Below are 23,749 nucleotides of genomic sequence, written 5' to 3' on the forward strand. Positions count from 1 at the left end.
AGATGTTGTCCTCCAAGTTGAGTGGTGCTACAAAAGATAAAACATCTCCCCTGTTTCGATAACTGCACTAGTCAGGAACCTCTTTCTGCCCTGAGAAGCTCATCATAAACCCATTACTGAAGGGTGATTCCTGTTGTTGTCAGGAACACGTACTAAAGTGTGTTACAAGAAGGCAGGCAGTACGTATAATGCATTAAAAAGATAAAAGAAAATAGATGATTAGAAACTGAATTAATTTACGAGGGAGAGATTGCATACCTTGTAGCACACTTTAAGATATTGAAAAGCAGATGACGTCACATCTAATAAGCGACAGTCAAATGCAGTTATATATTTCAAGTTTGGTGGAAGAAGTGGAAGCAGCCTTAATTGATGACACTCCTCTATGTTGAGGTAAAGCAGTTGGGAAAGGTTGCTTAAGTTGTCAGGAAGGCTACAGAATGGGTTGTCTGAAAGGTCTAACTCCTTTAATGACACCAAATTCCCAATCTCGAAGGGTACTTGGGAGACGCTGCAATCACACATTGTTAAATGAGTGAGGTTCGTTAGTCCTGTGACCTTCATGAGAAAATGAGGGTCTCCACTTCTAAGTTTCTCGCAGTCATAAAACTTAAGCACTGTTAGAGATTTTAACTCGGAAATGTTACAAGGAAGATTCACCAGACTTGAACATATAATGTTTTCTGGAAGGTTTGGAATCGATTGTATGATGTGACAACCGTAAAACTCTATTGTGTTCAAATGATGGAGTTGGAGAAGGATATCACAATGGCTAGAGATATTGACATTCTCTAAGTACAAGTGTTTTAAGGATGCTAGGGTTACGACTCCACGTGATGAGATCTCTGATAGGTTGCATCCATAAAGCTTGAGTGTTGTTAAGTGGCCTTCTTTAAAAGAGTACGGCATAGGATCATTACCCTCATCAATAAATGATTCCATGTCGTCTTTTTTATCATAATTTCCAAAAGTGAGTTTTTGTAGGGATGGTAGCTTGCCTATCATTTCCCATGGGGTCCTCTTTAACGGCACGGATGACTTTAAATTCAAGTTAACAAGTTTTTCAAGGTCACCAACAGAGCTGTGCAACTCTTCTAAGTTGTAACTCGAAAAAGTCAAGTACTGTTAGAGATTTTAACTCGGAAATGTTACAAGGAAGATTCACCAGACTTTCACATGCAAATGCTGCGATGGATGTAACGTTTTCTGGAAGGTTTGGAATCGATTGTATGAGGTCACAATGGTTCAACTCTATTGTGTTCAATTGATGGAGTTGGAGAAGGATATCACAATGGCTAGAGAAATTGACATGAGTTACCCCGAACCCGGTAGCCCTACTTTAGCGTCGGATTTACTCATAAACACAGTCCATCAAATCAGAGTTTATTAAAACTTTTCGCGGAATATAAAACATCCATCATTTGTTATAAAACATTAAATCTTTTCTTTGATACCATAACACAAAACTTTATATCCAAAACATTTTTACTTCTTTCTTCAGATGCCAGCCGTTCAATCCATGCCGTGTGTCATCCTCATGCTAACTCTATAATCAGCTCACCTGCGTGCATACTAAAAGTCAGCTACGCTGAGTGAGTTCTAGTTAATCAGGCAACATACAATCTATTCTCATATATTACTTCCCGTATCCGAAGACACATATTACTACCTTAACCTTGTATAAATATCCATAGGAGGATCGTCACGTAATATTTATTAGAAGAACCATTACCATTACCCTACCATATATACTTTCCATAGGAGGAACACTATACTATCCATAGAAGGAACACTTTACTATCCATAAAAGGAACACTATACCTTCCATAAAAGGAACACTATACTTTCCATAAAATGAACACTATACCTTCCATAAAAGGAACACTATACTTTATTATTTAATATCCATGTAAGGAGCTAGTCACTTCCCTTGACGATACGTGCAACATCCGAAGATCGTTCACGTACCATCAAGCAATCATTCATATATTTCACATTATCCATATAAGGCATACACATAAAATTATATCCTTTCGTTCATACTTTCTTACTTTCTTTAGTATTATCTTACTTTCATATCTTACGTTATAAAGAGCATTACGCCCTACATTCCTCGAGTATTACTAGGGCTCGGTACCCTCTTCGTAACCATACAACCATACATTATCATTTCTTTCTTCTATTATCTCTATCATGTTCATACACATAAACATACATAACATACTTACCTTATTCTTAGCGCTGCAACCTGACAGTACGTGCAATATCCGAAGATCGTTCACGTACCATCAAGCAATCATTCATATATTTCACATTATCCATATAAGGCATACACTTATCTCTTAGGATAAGTGTATTAACAAACATATTGAGTATGCACACAGCCCCGAAAACGTAACACATAAATGGGGCTAGAAACTCACCTGAATTCTGCTTCTTTTTCTGATAGCTGTAAATCCCTTCTCTATCTGAGCTCGGCTGACTGTACAAGTTACACGTATCAATACTCGTCTGATCTAATCTGGTGGCCTAGTATTAGCTTACTTAACTTATCGCTTTATAATTTATTTTCTAATCAAACTTGGCTTTAGGCGAAATTAACCCTCGGGCGAACTTGGCTTCAGGCGAAGTTAAACCTCAGGCGAACTTAGCTTTAGGCGAAGTTAAACCTCAGGCGAACTTAGCTTTAGGCGAAGTTGAACCTCAGGCGAACTTAGCTTTAGGCGAAGTTAAACCTCAGGCGAACTTATCATCAGGCGAACTTGTCATCAGGCGAACTTAGCTTGCAGGCGAAGTTCATCAGGCGAACTTAGCTTGCAGGCGAAGTTCATCGCTTGAAGGCGAAGTTGCCCAGATGAAGGCGAAGTTGCCCAGATGTCCGCTGTTTCGGTTTCTGATCAACATTTCGGGCGATTTTAACACCCTTGTTAAGGTTCAATACCACCCACTACACTTCCCGACCATTTTTGGTCGTTTATACACTAAAAGCTCGGATCTTTAAACTTCCAAGATCAAGAATCATACCTTTTGAGCTTGTTTGGATCTCGTTTATCTTGGTATCACCACTAATCTTTCTCTCTTACCCGGACCTCGCTCGATCCTTCCTTCTTTCTCGGCCCGGCCGACGGCGGTTTTGGGTGTGCTTGGTGTGTGTGTTAGGGAGTTTGGTGAATAATGAAAGATATTTTGGGTTTAGGGGATATTTATATCCCTGAAATCCCATTGACCTAAGGCCCATTCTCATTTAACCCATCTCTATTAATCCAAGTCCATAACCCACATCCATTACCCGACACTAGCCCGACCCATACCAACTCCTATTCTTTTATTTATTTATTTCCTGATAACCCGAGTAAACTTTCCCTCTATTATTAAGTAATATAATTAATATTATCTTGAAATTTCGGGATGTTACAAGTCTTCCCTCCTTAAAGAGGTTTCGTCCCCGAAACCTAACTTATTCCCTATAAAAGGAAAACTTCTTATATTTACACGCTTTATTGAATCGCCTTCGCTTTCTGAGTTATCCTTCTTACTTCCGACTTTGCAGTCATCGAATGGTGGTCATGTGTTTTAGCTATTTAAGGTAGCTTGTCCATGAGACCCTCGATGTACCACAACTCATCTCATACCTCCAAGGGCTTCGATTAGTACTTTTAACACTATTGTCTAAACAACATTTCATCATAACATAATAATCATTCATAACCTACTCAATATATATAACACGTCACTGATAACCATAAGTTTTAAACCTTAACACACAACAAGTCCTTAAGCAAAAGCAACTTAATAAAACCATTGCATGAACAATTATTCCTTCATCAAGCGTTCCTCTCTGCAGTTTCCCCAAGTCTTCATCTTTCCGCACCTCCCGCCCCTGATTCCTTGCAATCCCTAGCCATGTGGTCAGCTCTTCCGCATTTGTAGCACTTTGGACGATCAGGGCAGTCTCGAGAGTAATGCCCACCCTTTCCGCACCGATAGCACCTGTCTGTCCCAATCCTGCATTCCCCCGGGTGCACTCGCCCACACGTCTTACACGCATCCTTGTTCCCAACCTTGGCCTTCCTCTCATCAGTTGTTGTCACCATCTCGCCAGACCGCTTAGCAGAGGTAGCCCATTTCTTTTCCTTCTTTTCCCCCACCACCACATCGTCCTCAGCCAGGTCAGCATAAACCACTTCTGCAAGTTCAACGGCAGAGTCAAAAGTAGCAGGTTTATTTGCCCTGACCAACATGCGGACTTTTTGTGGCAATCCCCTCACATAACATTTGATTCTTTTGACCTCAGTGTCAACCATATCAGGCACCAACCTAGATAGTCGGTTGAATTCAGTAGTATACTCACGATGCGTCATCATACCGGCCTTTAAATTCAGGAACTTCATCTCCGTCCTTTCAACCTCGGCATCTGCGCAGAACTTTTTCATCACCAACTCCTTCAGATCGTCCCATCTCAACGCCTTGATCTCATCCCTAGTCTTTCTCTGCTCCACACCTTCCCACCAATACATAGCTTCTTCCTCAAATGACTGAGTAGCATAACCCACAGCTTGGTCGGGACGGCATTTGCTAATGCGGATAACCTTGTCCATAGTGGCTATCCATTGGAGAGTAGCGATTGCGTCTCCCAACCCAGTCAGCTTTGGCGGGTCGCATCCTTTGAAGGACTTATAGTTGCACCCACCTTGGCCTCTTCTCCTGTCATCGACTTTCACAGACTTATCCTCACTCGAGGCCCCTCTTTCTCCTTCCCCATCCTTCCTACCATCACCACCCGCCCCTTCAGCAGTTCGTTCACGGCTTCCAGCAGATCCTTCGGGATTCAGGTTCTTCACAGCAGCAACTACAGCTTGAACAATGGCTGCTTGAACTGCAGGGCTAAGTTGAACTTCTTCGTTGTTGTTCTGGCCTCCTCCAGCTGCGCTTCCTTCATCTTCGGTGTGGGAAGCTTCTTCTACCGTGGGTTGCCGAACAAGACGAGGCCTACCACGACGTCCAGTGCGACCCCCAGTTCCAACAAATTCTCCAGCTCCAGCCATTAGTATTCTAAAAGGGAAAACACAAACATCATCACTCAAGGAACTATTTAGTACAAGGATAGCAAGGCTAACAGGTAATAACATTGGCCAGCTGTGACTAGCTGATCACGTTGCTTTCCGTGTCCTATACACTTCCCTTTATGAGTCTATTTGTGCTGGTTCTACTTAAGCAGTTAGTCAAATCAAACAATCAATTATTCCTATCCCTATCGTTCACATATCTTTTCTTTCTCATTAACATATATCATTTAATCATACACTTTACCTTTACTGATCTTGCTTGAGCGACACATGACATTCTTGAACTGGCATCTTCTTTCCTTTCTTACTTAAATCTCATTCTCTGTTCGAGTCTAAGCATGTAGGATGCTTAAATCTCTCGAATTTATGCTCTGATACCAACTTGTAAGGCCCCGAACCCGGTAGCCCTACTTTAGCGTCGGATTTACTCATAAACACAGTCCATCAAATCAGAGTTTATTAAAACTTTTCGCGGAATATAAAACATCCATCATTTGTTATAAAACATTAAATCTTTTCTTTGATACCATAACACAAAACTTTATATCCAAAACATTTTTACTTCTTTCTTCAGATGCCAGCCGTTCAATCCATGCCGTGTGTCATCCTCATGCTAACTCTATAATCAGCTCACCTGCGTGCATACTAAAAGTCAGCTACGCTGAGTGAGTTCTAGTTAATCAGGCAACATACAATCTATTCTCATATATTACTTCCCGTATCCGAAGACACATATTACTACCTTAACCTTGTATAAATATCCATAGGAGGATCGTCACGTAATATTTATTAGAAGAACCATTACCATTACCCTACCATATATACTTTCCATAGGAGGAACACTATACTATCCATAGAAGGAACACTTTACTATCCATAAAAGGAACACTATACTTTCCATAAAATGTAACACCCCGACCAAAGGCGGATTATACATCGGGGCGCCACATATTGTTTCATTACTCGTGACACTATTGGGTGTCAATATTTAATAAATACATTCATTCACGCACACGCAAAGCAAACACAATATAAATCAACATAAATCAATATATTATAAATCAAAATATTCGAACAGCAATAACTTGTCTTGATACATTTTAATCTAGGTCCAAAAGTAAAAACGTCCTATGTGTCCACAAGCTCCAAAACAGCTACTGCAAACCTGAACATGTGTTAAAATAAACGTCAAACACTTGCGTGTTGGTGAGAAATCAAGTTTAATACAATACATAGATAACAATAAATCTGCGCGCAACATGTGTATGTCTGGGTTTCAACAAGGGTGTAATCAGATCGGGACCAACTCTAAGAGACAAGACTGCCAGTGCTCACAATTGAGCTCACAAACAAGACTAACTGTGCATGTGTAAATAAAAGAGAAAATCATAAACGATAGTTCTCCCGTGTTCATCTAATGGTACCATGAAAACTGCGGAATAGACCGACAAGACGGTTAATGATCCACACATACAAATAAACAGCCAAGTCTACGTCCTCAACACATGGGATACTGCGCGACTAAAGTTCATAAACAAGTTTAAGACTCTAAGTTTGTATGAACACATGAACATCCCAAAACATTAAAAATAAAAAGGGATTAGGTACGAGATTACTCACTTGATAAACGATGCGGTGTAAGATAAAGCAAGAACCAACTTTAAACAAGCACAAGTTAACCTATAAATAAGATTATTGTTTTAACGATCGGTTTTAAGTCTTGATTACAAGTTAGCATAATTAATAAGTAAATTATTATATATATATATTACCGGAAAAGCAGGGCAGATCAGGGAGGAAGACGGAGGCAGAGAGGGAGGCGGCAGAGAGAGCAAGGAGGAGGTCAGGAGAGAGTAAGTGTTTTGTGTGTGTAGTGTTAGGAAAAATAATACTATTATTTATAGAGAAACCCTAGGAGACATAAATCCAGAAAAAGGGGAAAAGATTCCAAGACAAACAGAACAAGACAAAACAAAAGATAACAAAAGATATCAAAAGATATGGCAGCTGCAGGGGGCAAGATAAAGCTGTCAGGGAACAGTAAAAAAGGCATGGGCGGTTCAGATAAAGGTACTGGTCAAGCATGGCAAAAGCAGATCTCAAAAGATAATGTCAGTCACTTTTTCTACCAACCAATGGGGTTGGTACGCATGCTGCGCCGAAAGTAACTATTCAGACATTAGATAGGTTAGGTCAACAGCTCAGAAGAAAAGACATTACAAAAGCAAACGGCTAGAATAAACAGAAGACTAGACTAAAGGGTCAAGCGCGAGAAGGCTGAGTGCGCGAGCGCGAAGGCTGGCACAACAAACCTTAGCGTGCTGCGGGAAGAATCACAAATCCTTAGCGCGCTGCGTGAAGAACCTGGAATTCTAAGCGCATCGCGGGAAGAACATACATTCTTAGCGCATTGCGGGAAGAACATGCATTCTTAGCGCGCTGCGAGAAGAGTTCTCTTCACGCATCGCAGGAACAAGATGTCTTCACGCAGGCTTCCATGTAAGGAGTCTGGCGCGTGGAGCTGCAGACATCCTTAGGCGGGAAGAACCAAAGGACAAGCAAAGAGTTAGAAGAAAGAGGGAAACAAGGCGGAAAGAGAGAAGGAAGAGGGAGGGGACGGCGGAAAGAAAGAGAGAGAAAGAGGCGGGAAGGAAATATATATTATTATTATTAAAAATAAAATATAAGTATAAATAAATATTAAATCACAAAAGAAAGAGATCGGATAAGAGAAACGGGTACCTGGGTCGGGTCGGATCGGGTCAGATGTCACAGTCTCCCCTACTTTAAGAAATTTCGTCCCGAAATTTATCTCGAAGTAGGTTGCGCAGAGAACAGGTGCGGGTACTTGATCTTCATTTGATCTTCCCTTTCCCATGTAAACTCGGCTCCGCGCTTGGACTCCCAGCGAACTTTCACGATAGGGATACGACTGCGCTTGGTTTGCTTAACCTCGCGATCCATAATCTCAACAGGCTTCTCAACGAAATGCATAGTTTCATCAACTTGAACTTCATCAAGTGGAATGTGAAGGTTCTCGTCAGCTAAACACTTCTTGAGATTGGATACATGGAACGTTGGATGCACATTACTGAGCGCGGGCGGCAGGTCAAGTCTGTAGGCAACTTTTCCCACACGCGCGAGAATCTTGAATGGACCAACATAACGAGGAGCAAGCTTACCTTTCTTCCCAAAGCGGACAACACCTTTCCAAGGCGACACTTTGAGGAGAACAAGATCACCAACTTGAAATTCGAGAGGCTTTCGCCTACGATCTGCGTAACTCTTCTGTCGGCTCCTGGCAGTCAGCAGATGATCACGGATCTTGGCGATTTTATCAGTTGTCTCTTGAACAAGTTCGGGTCCTGTGATTTGAGCTTCTCCCACTTCGCTCCAACAAATCGGGGAGCGGCACTTACGACCGTAAAGTGCTTCAAATGGGGCCATACCAATACTGGAATGATAGCTGTTATTATAAGAGAACTCAATCAAAGGCAGGTGTGAATCCCAATTACCTCCAAAATCAAGAACACAAGATCGGAGCATATCCTCAAGAGTTTGAATAGTTCGCTCAGACTGTCCGTCGGTCTGAGGATGATATGCCGTACTCATGTCCAAGCGAGTTCCTAGTGCAGATTGGAGAGATTTCCAAAAGCGAGATATAAAACGGCCATCGCGATCGGATATGATGCTCAAAGGAGTACCATGGCGGCAGACAATTTCCTTGACATACAGCTGCGCGAGTTGCTCAACACGGTAGTTTTCACGAATGGGCAGGAAGTGAGCAGACTTAGTCAATCGATCCACTATTACCCAAATGCTATCATGTTTGCTTGCTGTCAAAGGTAACTTGGTAATAAAGTCCATCGCTACACATTCCCATTTCCACGTAGGAATTTCTGGTTGTTCGAGCAAACCAGATGGGCGTTGGTGTTCAGCTTTTACTTTAGAACAAGTCAGGCATTTAGCTACGAACACAGCAATATCCTTTTTCATACCGGGCCACCAATAAGTTATGCGCAAATCCTTGTACATCTTATCAGCGCCAGGATGAATAGAATACCGAGATTTGTGCGCTTCACTCAGGATATCAGCGCGAAGATTCTCATCAAAGGGAATCCAGATGCGATTGAGATAGCAGAGAATTCCACTCAGATTAGGGACAAAGAGTGCTTCCGCGCCACACGCTAACTCGGCGCGAAGGTTACCATTACTGATGGATGCGCGCTGCGCGTCACGAATACGCGATTCAAGGTTGCTTTGAATCGGCGCGAAGTGAAGCTGCGTGCGCGGCAAAATACAGTTAAGCTGGCAGGGTTTTCGGCTGAGCGCATCGGCTACCACATTAGCCTTACCAGGATGATACCGGATCTCACAATCGTAATCGCTGATGAGTTCGTTCCATCGGCGTTGCCTCATGTTAAGTTCCTTTTGATCAAAGATATGCTGAAGGCTTTTATGGTCAGTGTAGAGGATACACTTAGTACCATAAAGGTAGTGTCTCCAGATCTTCAAGGCAAAAACAACTGCACCAAGTTCGAGATCGTGAGTTGTATAATTCTTTTCATGAACCTTAAGTTGCCTTGATGCGTAAGCGATAACCTTGCCTCGTTGCATAAGAACACAACCGAGACCTTGGTTGGAGGCATCGCAGTACACGACAAAATCTTCATTACCCTCAGGTAACGCAAGAACAGGAGCTTCACACAACAAACGCTTGAGCGTCAGAAAGGCTTCTTCTTGCTTCGAGCCCCAAATATACGGTTTACCTTTGTGCGTTAAAGCTGTTAAAGGCAAAGCGATCTTCGAGAAGTTCGAAATGAATCGCCGGTAGTAACCAGCTAAGCCCAGAAAGGAACGGATCTCAGAAGGAGAGGATGGCGTAATCCAGTTCTTGATTGCTTCAATTTTGGATGGGTCGACATGAATACCCATCTTATTTACAACATGGCCAAGAAACTGTACTTCATCCGACCAAAATTCACACTTGGAAAGCTTAGCATAGAGTTGCTCAGCTCTAAGCTTTTGCAACACCAACCGAAGATGTTGCTCATGCTCGGCCTTGGTCTTAGAATACACCAGAACATCATCGATAAACACAATCACGAATTTATCCAAGAAAGGCCTACACACCCGATTCATTAGATCCATGAAAACAGCGGGTGCGTTGGTTAGACCGAAGGACATGACCAAGAATTCAAAATGGCCATAACGAGTTCGAAAAGCAGTCTTCGGAACATCTTCATCGCGGATGCGCAACTGGTGATAGCCAGAGCGGAGATCGATCTTGGAAAAACAAGAGGCACCTTGGAGTTGATCAAAGAGGTCGTCAATACGTGGTAAGGGATACCGGTTTTTAATGGTGAGTTTGTTCAACTCGCGGTAATCAATACACATGCGGAACGATCCATCTTTCTTTTTAACGAACAACACCGGAGCACCCCAGGGCGAAGAGCTAGGGCGAATGAATCCTTTAGCAGTCAACTCTTGAAGTTGGCTGGCCAATTCTTGCATCTCAGCGGGTGCAAGACGGTAAGGAGATTTAGCTATGGGGGAAGCACCAGGGACAAGATCAATACGGAACTCGACTTCACGAGCGGGAGGGATACCAGGAAGATCATCAGGAAAAACTTCAGGGAAATCACGCACAACAGGGATATCGCGAAGCTTCTTCTCTTCAACAGGTTTAACCACATGGGCTAGAAATGCAATACACTTCTTCCGCATGAGTCTTTGGGCTTCGGCGCAAGACATAAGTTTAAGACCACTGGAGGGTTTTTCGCCGTAAATATGAAGATCACCATTTTCTCGAGGAATGCGAATCAACTTCTTGGCGCAATTAACTTCGGCGCGATTATGCGAGAGCCAGTCCATACCAATAATAACATCAAAGCTTCCAAGAGGCATGGGGATGAGGTCGATCAGAAAATCGTTTTCGTTAAGGTTAAGCGTACAATCTTTAATCACCGAGTTAATTAAAACAGTTTCACCGTTAGCCAATTCAACTGAAAAATCTTCTTTTAAATCGTTGCGCGGTCGCGCAAGCTTCTGCTCGAAGGCGCGAGAGATAAAACTTCGATCGGCGCCAGTATCAAAAAGTACAGAAGCATAAAATCCGTTAAGCAAAAATGTACCATTAACTACGTCATTATTCGCTTGCGCTTGGTGCGCGGTTATGTTAAAAGCTCGTCCACGCGTCACTTGGTTTGAAATCTGGTTCACCGGATTCGCTTGTGTGATTTGCACTTGTAGTCTCGGGCACGCGTTCCGGAAATGACTGGGATCACCGCAGTTAAAGCACGATCTGGGTCGTGGGTTTTGGTAGATTGATTGTGGGTTCTGCGGGTAGACTGGTGGTGTTGGCGCAATTGGATTGGCGGGAAGGACTCTACAGTTCTCAGCAGTGTGACCAGTACGGCCACATCGGTTACAAAGTCGACACGGGGTTTGGGTTGGGTGGTGAAATCTACAGGTTGGGCAAAAGGGATGGTTTCCTGTGTAAGGTTTCTTAGTTGGCGGGGCAGGGAGTGCTGGATTGGTTAGGGCATAGTTGTGAACTACAGGGGGAGTTGGGTAAGCTGACAGAGGGTTAGGCGCGTAAACTGGGGGTTGGTATGCGGGTTGCTGGACAATGGGCGGGTTGGTAAGCGCATAGGCCTTGCGCCTGCGCTTGAGGTTGTTACGGTTTGAGGGTTCAGGTTTGGTTTCTGTTGGTTCAGGGACAGTCTTGGTGAGTTTGGTCTTTTCTGTTCCCCGCAGGAACAGGGTTCCTGCTCTGACATGGTTGTCGCTGAGCACAGCGGCCAATTCGATGGCGTCAGAGAGGGTAACTGGGTTTCTGGCCCATACAGAATCTTGAATTTCCATGGGGAGACCCCCAAGGAATTTCTCTATGGCTCGGCGGGAAGGGGTAACAAGGTGAGGGACAAGCAGGCTTAGTTCATGGAAGCGCGTCGCGTACTCGCGCGTTTCTCCGCTGTATTGCTTCAAGTTCCAGAATTCTTCCTCCAGGCGCTTAACTTCGTTGGGAGGGCAGAATTCTCGCGTAAGAATTTCCTTGAATTCCTCACATGTCATGCTAGAAGCAGCCTCTGCGCCACGCGCATGAGCTACTCCATTCCACCATGTAAGCGCTCAGGATTCCAGGACACTGGAAGCAAATAGGGTTCGTCTGTCTGAGGGGCATTGGGTATGGAGGAAAGTGTTTTCAATCTTTTCGAGCCATTGGAGCATCACGGTGGCTCCTTCAAGACCTGTGAACTTTGGAGGGTTACCCGCGTTAAAGGACTTAATGTTGTAACTGGAGGTATTGTTTTGGCTCAAGGCTTGGGCTATCACGGCGGCCATTTCCTGGGAACGTTGCTGTCTACGCATGCGCGAGGCTTCTCTTCTCTGAAATCGGCGAGATAGCGGAGGCATTCTATAAAAATTTTAATTTTAGTTAATATCTTGGTTTTAGCGCAAAGTTTTAATCTTATAAAGCTTGGGTTCACGGAGTCAGTTACAGTCAACAGTTTAAGTAAAATAAATGATCCTAAATGCAGACTTAATAAAGGTAACAAATTCGAATCAGAAATCGACAATTCATGTATCACCATGACTTTCCGAATTCCCAATTTAAAATATACGAGTAAACGAGTATTGGAGATTGACGATTCATGTATCACCATGACTTTTCAATCCTCAATATAAAATATACAAGAAAATGAGTATTGGAGGTTGACAATTCATGTATCACCATGACTTTTCAAGTCTCCAACCTCAGAACATAATCGTAAATGGAAATTGAAAATCAACTATTCATGTATCACCATGACTTTTCGGATTTTCAAATCCAACAAACGAATATGTAAGTAAAATCAATAAAAATCGAAATTCAACAAAAATCGAAATATCGCGAAATAAAACATAAAATCATATACTGCGCAAGTGCGAGCATATTCATAAATAACGAGTAATTAACAATAAGCGTGCAAACATGAGATTTCTCTCATGCGCGAGAATGGACTCTTAGGTATTCTAGGCCGTTACGTCTAACCACCTATCCTAAAGTCAACGAGCTCTGATACCAATCTGTAACACCCCGACCAAAGGCGGATTATACATCGGGGCGCCACATATTGTTTCATTACTCGTGACACTATTGGGTGTCAATATTTAATAAATACATTCATTCACGCACACGCAAAGCAAACACAATATAAATCAACATAAATCAATATATTATAAATCAAAATATTCGAACAGCAATAACTTGTCTTGATACATTTTAATCTAGGTCCAAAAGTAAAAACGTCCTATGTGTCCACAAGCTCCAAAACAGCTACTGCAAACCTGAACATGTGTTAAAATAAACGTCAAACACTTGCGTGTTGGTGAGAAATCAAGTTTAATACAATACATAGATAACAATAAATCTGCGCGCAACATGTGTATGTCTGGGTTTCAACAAGGGTGTAATCAGATCGGGACCAACTCTAAGAGACAAGACTGCCAGTGCTCACAATTGAGCTCACAAACAAGACTAACTGTGCATGTGTAAATAAAAGAGAAAATCATAAACGATAGTTCTCCCGTGTTCATCTAATGGTACCATGAAAACTGCGGAATAGACCGACAAGACGGTTAATGATCCACACATACAAATAAACAGCCAAGTCTACGTCCTCAACACATGGGATACTGCGCGACTAAAGTTCATAAACAAGTTTAAGACTCTAAGTTTGTATGAACACATGAACATCCCAAAACATTAAAAATAAAAAGGGATTAGGTACGAGATTACTCACTTGATAAACGATGCGGTGTAAGATAAAGCAAGAACCAACTTTAAACAAGCACAAGTTAACCTATAAATAAGATTATTGTTTTAACGATCGGTTTTAAGTCTTGATTACAAGTTAGCATAATTAATAAGTAAATTATTATATATATATATTACCGGAAAAGCAGGGCAGATCAGGGAGGAAGACGGAGGCAGAGAGGGAGGCGGCAGAGAGAGCAAGGAGGAGGTCAGGAGAGAGTAAGTGTTTTGTGTGTGTAGTGTTAGGAAAAATAATACTATTATTTATAGAGAAACCCTAGGAGACATAAATCCAGAAAAAGGGGAAAAGATTCCAAGACAAACAGAACAAGACAAAACAAAAGATAACAAAAGATATCAAAAGATATGGCAGCTGCAGGGGGCAAGATAAAGCTGTCAGGGAACAGTAAAAAAGGCATGGGCGGTTCAGATAAAGGTACTGGTCAAGCATGGCAAAAGCAGATCTCAAAAGATAATGTCAGTCACTTTTTCTACCAACCAATGGGGTTGGTACGCATGCTGCGCCAAAAGTAACTATTCAGACATTAGATAGGTTAGGTCAACAGCTCAGAAGAAAAGACATTACAAAAGCAAACGGCTAGAATAAACAGAAGACTAGACTAAAGGGTCAAGCGCGAGAAGGCTGAGTGCGCGAGCGCGAAGGCTGGCACAACAAACCTTAGCGTGCTGCGGGAAGAATCACAAATCCTTAGCGCGCTGCGTGAAGAACCTGGAATTCTAAGCGCATCGCGGGAAGAACATACATTCTTAGCGCATTGCGGGAAGAACATGCATTCTTAGCGCGCTGCGAGAAGAGTTCTCTTCACGCATCGCAGGAACAAGATGTCTTCACGCAGGCTTCCATGTAAGGAGTCTGGCGCGTGGAGCTGCAGACATCCTTAGGCGGGAAGAACCAAAGGACAAGCAAAGAGTTAGAAGAAAGAGGGAAACAAGGCGGAAAGAGAGAAGGAAGAGGGAGGGGACGGCGGAAAGAAAGAGAGAGAAAGAGGCGGGAAGGAAATATATATTATTATTATTAAAAATAAAATATAAGTATAAATAAATATTAAATCACAAAAGAAAGAGATCGGATAAGAGAAACGGGTACCTGGGTCGGGTCGGATCGGGTCAGATGTCACATAAAAGGAACACTATACCTTCCATAAAAGGAACACTATACTTTATTATTTAATATCCATGTAAGGAGCTAGTCACTTTCCTTGACGATACGTGCAATATCCGAAGATCGTTCACGTACCATCAAGCAATCATTCATATATTTCGCATTATCCATATAAGGCATACACATAAAATTATATCCTTTCGTTCATACTTTCTTACTTTCTTTAGTATTATCTTACTTTCATATCTTACGTTATAAAGAGTATTACCCCCTACATTCCTCGAGTATTACTAGGGCTCGGTACCCTCTTCGTAACCATACAACCATACGTTATCATTTCTTTCTTCTATTATCTCTATCATGTTCATACACATAAACATACATAACATACTTACCTTATTCTTAGCGCTGCAACCTGACAGTACGTGCAATATCCGAAGATCGTTCACGTACCGTCAAGCAATCATTCATATATTTCACAATATCCATATAAGGCATACACTTATCTCTTAGGATAAGTGTATTAACAAACATATTGAGTATGCACACAGCCCCGAAAACGTAACACATAAATGGGGCTAGAAACTCACCTGAATTCTGCTTCTTTTTCTGATAGCTGTAAATCCCTTCTCTATCTGAGCTCGGCTGACTGTACAAGATACACGTATCAATACTCGTCTGATCTAATCTGGTGGCCTAGTATTAGCTTACTTAACTTATCGCTTTATAATTTATTTTCTAATCAAACTTGGCTTTAGGCGAAGTTAACCCTCGGGCGAACTTGGCTTCAGGCGAAGTTAAACCTCAGGCGAACTTAGCTTTAGGCGAAGTTAAACCTCAGGCGAACTTAGCTTTAGGCGAAGTTGAACCTCAGGCGAACTTATCATCAGGCGAAGTTAAACCTCAGGCGAACTTATCATCAGGCGAACTTAAACCTCAGGCGAACTTGTCATCAGGCGAACTTAGCTTGCAGGCGAAGTTCATCAGGCGAACTTAGCCTGCAGGCGAAGTTCATCGCTTGAAGGCGAAGTTGCCCAGATGAAGGCGAAGTTGCCCAGATGTCCGCTGTTTCGGTTTCTGATCAACATTTCGGGCGATTTTAACACCCTTGTTAAGGTTCAATACCACCCACTACACTTCCCGACCATTTTTGGTCGTTTATACACTAAAAGCTCGGATCTTTAAACTTCCAAGATCAAGAATCACACCTTTTGAGCTTGTTTGGATCTCGTTTATCTTGGTATCACCACTAATCTTTCTCTCTTACCCGGACCTCGCTCGATCGTTCCTTCTTTCTCGGCCCGGCCGGCGGCGGTTTTGGGTGTGCTTGGTGTGTGTGTTAGGGAGTTTGGTGAATAATGAAAGATATTTTGGGTTTAGGGGATATTTATATCCCTGAAATCCCATGGACCTAAGGCCCATTCTCATTTAACCCATCTCTATTAATCCAAGTCCATAACCCACATCCATTACCCGACACTAGCCCGACCCATACCAACTCCTATTCTTTTATTTATTTATTTCCTGATAACCCGAGTAAACTTTCCCTCTATTATTAAGTAATATAATTAATATTATCTTGAAATTTCGGGATGTTACAAGTTAAGTACAAGTGTTTTAAGGATGCTAGACTTACGACTCCACGTGATGAGATCTCTGATAGGTTGCAATCATGAAGCTCTAGTGTTGTTACGTGGCCTTCTTTAAAAGAGTACGGCATAGGATCATTACCCTCATCAATAAATGATTCCATGTTGTCTTTTTTATCATAATTTCCAAGAGTGATTTTTTGTAGGGATGGTAGCTTGCCTATCATTTTCCATGGGGTCCTCTTTAACGGCACGGATGACTTTAAATTCAAGATAACAAGTTTTTCAAGGTCACCAATAGAGCTATGCAACTCTTTTAAGTTTCTACAATAACTCAAGTCCAGTTCCTCAAGATTCTCAAGACCAGATAAATTGCCAGTCTTGGCTAATGACCATGACCCACTCACGTTGAGAATCCTTAGCTTCTTCAGACTCTGAAAACACATAAATAAAATACATATAATACTAAATCATACAAATTTATATTGTATAGTTTGGAATAAAATTAGCCGTCGCTTCCATTCTTTATTTATCATATGGTCAGGAAAATGAATTGCCAGACGTCAATCCCTCATGATGCTATGGCAGCAAAATTCATGATGTGTCTCTTAATTTTCTAGAATTTAAAACTAAAGAAGTAAATTTATATTTTAAATTACAAACTCTCAACACCAACCGCTTTTACATATGTCAATTCAATTTTCTAGACACCCCTCTTTTTGAGAAACGGAACACCCACTTAGATATCGCAAATAGTGCTTTAATGCTATATTTGGTATATTGGTGGATGTCTCTCCGACTCTCCCGAAGGGGACATTTAATTAAATTTATATGACGCATATACATGACGTATAGATGTGTTTTATATATTTTGGTATTATTAAATATTTAAAAAATGTCTTTTTTTGTTTTATATTACACACTTTTTCTAAAAAAAATCACTTTTTAATTAAATATGGTCATGGTCATCAACGATCAGCTCAAATTCAATATTACAACAAAACAAACGAAAAATAAATTGCAAATAATATAAATAAAACTGCATATATGTGTGTATGTCACACCCGTCTCTACAACGAGTTCGTACAAATAAAACAAAACAAAACAAATAAATCTATCTATCTAAGCCGAAAGCAGCATTGTCGTCGCGCTAACCGGCCAGCCCCATCGTCAAAATGTGGTTCTCGACATGTCAGCCTCGACGTCAAAATTATTAATAAAAGTAATTATTGTTTTTAATTATTTATTTTAAAAATTATTTATTAATAATAGTATTGAAGGGATGACATGATTACATCTAAGGGTGCAAACTCAACCCAAATGGTTTGTTTTGGGTTAAGATGGATAAATTTTAAGAGTAAAATGGGTTATGATGGATCATAAAAATTCTTCAAGTGGGTTAGGATGGTTGGAAATATACAAGTGAGTTTCATTTATAGGTTAAAATGGATCAAAACAAAATATACAAGTTATCTAAAATTTATCTAATTCAAAATACCCAAACTATCACGTGTGAAACAAAACTCATCCGAAACCCAAAAAACGATCAAAACGAAACAAAAACCCCGAAAACGAAACAAAAAAACAAATACGAAACTGAACCGAAATAGAAAAACTACCAAAACGAAACAAAAAAAAACCGGAATGAAACCGAAAAACTGACCAAAACGAAACAAAAAAAGCGAAATGCAACAGAAAAACTAACCAAAACTAAACAAAAACACCGAATCGACCAAACCTACGCAAAACTGAATCGAAATAGAAAAACGACCAAAACGAAACAAAAAAACCGATATGAAACCGAAAAGTTGACCAAAACGAAACAAAAAAAAACGAAATGCAACTGAAAAGCTTACCAAAACAAAACACCAAACTGACCACAACAAAACAAAAAAACCGAAACGAAACTGAATTGAAATAGAAAAACGACAAAAACGTAACAAAAAAAACCAAAACGAAACTGAACCGAAATAGAAAACAACCAAAACGAAACAAAAAAAAAAAACAAAATGCAACTGAAAAGTTGACCAAAACAAAACAAAAACACTTAACCGACCAAAACGAAAAAAAAAACGAAACGAAACTGAACCGAAATAGAAAAACGGCCGAAACAAAAAAAACTGAATTGAAACTGAAAAACTTACCAACGGAAAACATAAAAAAACTAAATGCAATTTAAAAACCGGACCAAAACGAATCAAAAACACCGAACCGACCAAAACGAAACAAAAAAGCTGAAACGAAACTGAACCGATATAGAAAAACGACCAAAACGATACAAAAAACCGATATGACACCGAAAAACTGACCAAAATGAAAAAAAAAAACGAAATGCAATTAAAAAGCTTACTAAAACAAAACAAAAAAGCTGAAACGTAGCCGACCAAAACAAAACAAAATGAATCGAAACGAAACAAAAAAAACGAAATGAAACCGAAAAAACCGAGAAATAAAAACCGAGCAGATACCGAAACCGACCGAAATGAAAACAAACAAAACTGAAAAAAAAACCCTGAAAAACTCGAACCTAAACCGGTACAAAACTTTTTTTTTAATGAACGAGGATGACGTGGGAAACATTTTAGTTATTTTACATTTTACGTTTTTTATTTATATTTTGAGTTATTATTTTTTGAATATTTTTTTGAAGGGTTTTTAAAACCCTTTGTATGTCAACCTTCACTTGGGTCAAGATGGGTTAGCTTTACCCATCTTGACCCATATCCATCCTAACCCTCTATTTTAAAAATACATTCTGACCTATACCCATCTTGATCCATACCCATCTTGAACCATCATCCAAATCCAACCAACCCATTCACATTGGCACCAATTTACATCCGTTAATGAAGCACAATCACATCTATTAATGAAGGACACCAATGTGCATCTATATTTGTCAAGTTTAATGGAAGAAGTGGAAGAAGTTGAGAAAGGTTGCTTAAGGTGTTAGAGCATTCATATTTAATCCTCTGTCTTTAAATTTAAAATTACAATAAAATTTATTGTATCTTCTCACTTCTGTTCATTTAAATAATACTTCTCTGTGACTTATGGATGACACAATCACATCTATTAATGGACACCAATGTGCATCTATACTTGTCAAGTTTAATGGAAGAAGTGGAAGTAGTTAAGGTTGCTTAAGGTGTTAGAGCATCTAATCCCCTATTCCTGTATCCAAAAATACATTAACTAACTGTATTATTTATTTCCTGTTCAGTTAAATAATACTTTTCTATAACTTTATCATTATCTTTTATCTCTCATCACTCACAACACCCTAAACCACTTCATACATTATAAAAACTTTTCTCACAAAATTTGATAGATAAGTTGAATATGCTCTTAGGAAGGCTAGAGATTAATGGGTTGGAATGTTGGATGACCAAAACTTTACATCTTAGCCCCTCAAACTTTGGTCCCTTTCAAATTTTATTCATTGAAGTTTCACACATTTATATGTTAGTTCCTCAAATTTGATAACATAAACATTGGTCACAAAACTTTTTGTCTCTCAACATTGATAAAAATAATTATGTTTTATAATAAAACTTTTAGGCGTTCAGTTTTTCCACAAATCTTTTAAAAACTTTTAGATATTTAACTCTGGGCACAAAATTTTACTGTAATGACCGATACTAACCGAGTTCCCGTCGCGTCGCCGTTGCAATGCGCGCTAGCTTTCAAAAAAGTAATGTATTTAACGTGCTGAAAGAAATATTTGTTTATCCAACACTAATATATACAATGCGATAAATTAAACAAAAATTATAAATATTAGGCTTGTTTAGGTTCACAAGCTAGCTTAAGCTCGATACGCGAAGCTCGGGATCGAACTCATTTTCAGGCACGAGCTCGTCGAAGCTTGGCTTAATTCGAGCTTAAAACAAGCCGATTTCAAGTTACTCATGAGCGACTTAACTTCTTGACATACTCATAGGATAAAGTCCTCTGTTTAACCTCGTTTTTTCAAAGATATTCAATATGTTTAAAATAATCATATAAGCACATACAAACTACTGAAAACTAAAATTTCAAATCAACGAGCTTCTTTTAAATTGAAATATCCTAGCTACGGGTAAATTACATAAAATTATATACCGATTTTATTAGTTAAACGTCCATATTTCTCTTAACTCTGTTTTAGTTTGTAGTAAATAAGAAAATGTTGAGGACATGTTACCTCTGTTTTATTGTTCTAATTCTTGTAGTGGATATCGGATAAGTGTGAGGCAAACATACCTTTATTCCTTCCCAAAGTCTTTCCAGTTTGCTATTGATGAGTTTTAGAACCACGACATTGCACATCTCAATATTGTCCAAGCTTTTCAAAGGGAAACTATCCCACCTCATGTATTTTAACCTTTTGAAATATAAGTGAGTCGTTTCACCATTAATCTTTAAACACTCATAACTACCATCAAACCTAATCAGCCTCATATTGCTCATCTTTCTAAATGCCTCCAGGTCTCTTCTAAATAAAATGTAATGCTTTCAACTGACTTTGTTCCCTGTTAAATATGAAGGGGAAAGATAATTATTACTTTAATGTACATATACACAAAGATATCATACCGAACATTCTGTCAATACACGCATCACATCCCTTTTATCCGACAATCTAGTACGGTGTCCAGGCTCATCTTCATTTTCTTGTCGGACAATTTCTAGTCCCATTTCCCTAATCGCATGATGCATCCACAATTCGTTGTCTGATGTTATTTCAACAAGACTTTTATCAACTAGATATTTAATTTCGATATTTGGGAAGAATCCCAAGTCTTCATCTTGTGATACTTTCACAACTAAATGCTTATCCTCCCAAGCGTTATCAAAGAAACAAGCAATATCCAGAAATAACTTCTTGGATCTATTAGGAAGTGAATCATAGCTCAACTAGAGCTGCTTTTGAACATCACCATGCGGGATTCCTTTCAGTGTCTCCAATATGCTTGGCCATTGTTCCCTTTCATACCGTTGAAAATGGCTACTCCACACCTTAAGAACCAAGGGGATCCCTCCAGCACGACCCGCTACTTCTTCTATGAACTTTGTGTTAATAGGGCCGTCTCTTGCAAACATCAGCCGAGTGAAGAGGTTGAGAGATTCCCTTCTGTTTAACAACCTTATTTCGTATAGTGCATATGGAATGCTACCAAGGGACCTTTTATCCCTCGTTGTCACAATAATTCTACTTCCTTCATGGAACCAATTAGGAGAAATGCCTAATGATTCCAACCGCTGAAAGTGATCAACGTCATCCAGAACCAAAAGAACCTTCTGACGACTTACCAGCCTCCTTATCTTTGTAACGCCTTCATTATGATTACTCATGATTGAAAACTTATTTTCACGAGTCAGGCAAGATATGAGCGCCTTTGGCAACTCAACCTTCCAATTCAGAACCTGACAGAAGGAATGCACATCCGCAAGAAAACAGCTAAGATCGAAACTTGGAGCAATTCTATTAAACACCTCTTTGACAATAGTCGTCTTACCGATCCCACTAAATCCAAAAACCGCAACAACCAAAACCTTAAGGTTGAGATGAGTTCTTCTGCCCGAGATCCTACCCCAACAGGATGATCTGTAACATACAACTCTTGTGGTCTTTGCATCTTCTCTAGTTCTTTAACAATTTTGAATACAAATTTCGCCTCATCCCTGTCAAATTTCAGAGTGAAACACATTAATATAAAAAATTTTGGTCTTTCTATCTTTTCATTCGGGGTACTTCAACAAACGAACTATAACTTTTATGTAACAACTGAAAACGGAGAAAAAAATTACCCATTTTGCAAGGTAAGACCAGACATCTTGCCTACATCTTTTAGGGCCTGTTTCCATTTTGGAACTCTCTGTGGATCTAAGTTAGCGTTGGTCTGGTGAGCTTCGAAAGGTTTCATGAAAGGACCTTGTTGACTTTTAACATCGGATGGCTCCACTTTATAAAATATCGGAAGAACTTTCCTTTCATTAAACTTGTGGGAACTGTCCATAATATCGACCAGCTCATCGAGGCTTCTAACAGAAGAAGCATAATCAGGGGAGAATACAACAACATACATCTCAGATTCCTCAATATTTTTCGACTGTCCTAAACGCGTATCTTGACCAGGGGGGAGCAAGGTGTGGTCAGATATGGCAAAACTCTTGTGATCAAGCGCTGCCCGGAGGTGGCTGATGAAGGTTTTGCCAATATCTTCAAACGAATAACTAATGAAGACGTCATTCTTTAGCCTCTTAGATGATTTGGGTCGTTCATCATCAAAAGAACTTGGATCCCTTTTCCTCTTAGATGATGAGGATGGATTCATTTTTGAGTTTCAAAAGCAAACAACACGTATTGTGTCCCCTTTCTGCCAAAACAAACTGCACATGCAGAAATAAGTCATTCTTATGAATTGTTACTCTAATAAATAGACAATCTGTAAGTTGATAAATTCATTATTTAAGAAACATAGCTCATGGGTAAAACAGTCAATCCCACAAGACCAAGCACATATCAAAGTAGAATAATGAGAAAGAAGATTACTGATTCTTAGAAGACACTGATTCTTGCCGGAAAGTGTTATTAAACAGACAGCAATTTGGTCATTATAAAAATAAAGGCTTCATTTTCATCCTATATATATACATATATATATATATATATAAAATGGAACGTGTTTGTTAAATTTCGACTCTTTTTCCACGAAATTTAATTTAACTACCACTCGTTTCGACCTCTTTCCTGGAAATTTCTTGCTTTTTATCTTTCTTCAAAGTTCAAATCATTAATAATGGACCGGGCCATGAAATGCACTCTTTTTTTATCTTTCATTGAATTTCCTATGCACCTGCTCACACCAACTCTAGTGGGGTGGAGTCCCTACCACCTCACCGACAATGTCGAAGCATGAAATGAATCTGACCTGATCCATGACGATGTTTCCACGGATTTTCGAGATGAAACGAACCACGTCTTGATCTTCTTCTCCGGTTGCTTGAGACCTGCAATGGTTTTTAGGGGGTGTGGAGGTGACTGCTAAGAAATCTCAAAGATCTCTTGTTTACAGACACAAAAAAGTGGTGGTGGCTCTTATTGAGCATGACCCCTTAATAAGGAGGTGGAGACCTCCTTATATAGAGAGCCTCATGGCCACCATCATGGTACCCTAATGGG

General features: G+C 40.0%; 2 protein-coding genes across 3 annotated transcripts; both read right to left on the reverse strand.

Moving 5' to 3' along the window:
• Window positions 1–231: 231 nt before the first annotated feature.
• LOC143559600 (TMV resistance protein N-like) lies at window positions 232–21,918 on the reverse strand. The gene is made up of 4 exons (XM_077048126.1): window positions 21,560–21,918; window positions 21,160–21,454; window positions 16,629–17,015; window positions 232–1,122 (listed from the first exon to the last, which is right to left on the reverse strand). Exons 1-4 carry the CDS (start codon window positions 21,916–21,918, stop codon window positions 232–234), a joined length of 1,932 nt encoding a protein of 643 aa, XP_076904241.1.
• On the reverse strand, window positions 16,601–23,066 carry LOC143559592 (toll/interleukin-1 receptor-like protein). Of its 2 annotated transcripts, XR_013139966.1 has the most exons (4): window positions 22,375–23,066; window positions 21,160–22,248; window positions 20,827–21,095; window positions 16,601–17,015 (listed from the first exon to the last, which is right to left on the reverse strand). XR_013139966.1 is itself a non-coding variant. In XM_077048121.1 (2 exons), the coding sequence occupies exons 1-2, from the start codon at window positions 22,899–22,901 to the stop codon at window positions 21,984–21,986; spliced, it is 792 nt and encodes a 263-aa protein (XP_076904236.1). In that variant the 5' UTR covers window positions 22,902–23,066; the 3' UTR covers window positions 21,108–21,983. The 2 variants fall into 2 exon arrangements, 1 of the variants encoding a protein (XP_076904236.1); XM_077048121.1 differs by lacking the exons at window positions 16,601–17,015; window positions 20,827–21,095 and having other exon boundaries at window positions 21,108–22,248.
• Window positions 23,067–23,749: the final 683 nt, after the last annotated feature.

This window comes from Bidens hawaiensis, unplaced genomic scaffold, assembly GCF_021521415.1.
Source record: "Bidens hawaiensis isolate Kalapana, Puna unplaced genomic scaffold, B.hawaiensis_p1.1 tig00019940_1, whole genome shotgun sequence".
Classification (NCBI taxonomy): Eukaryota; Viridiplantae; Streptophyta; class Magnoliopsida; order Asterales; family Asteraceae; genus Bidens; species Bidens hawaiensis.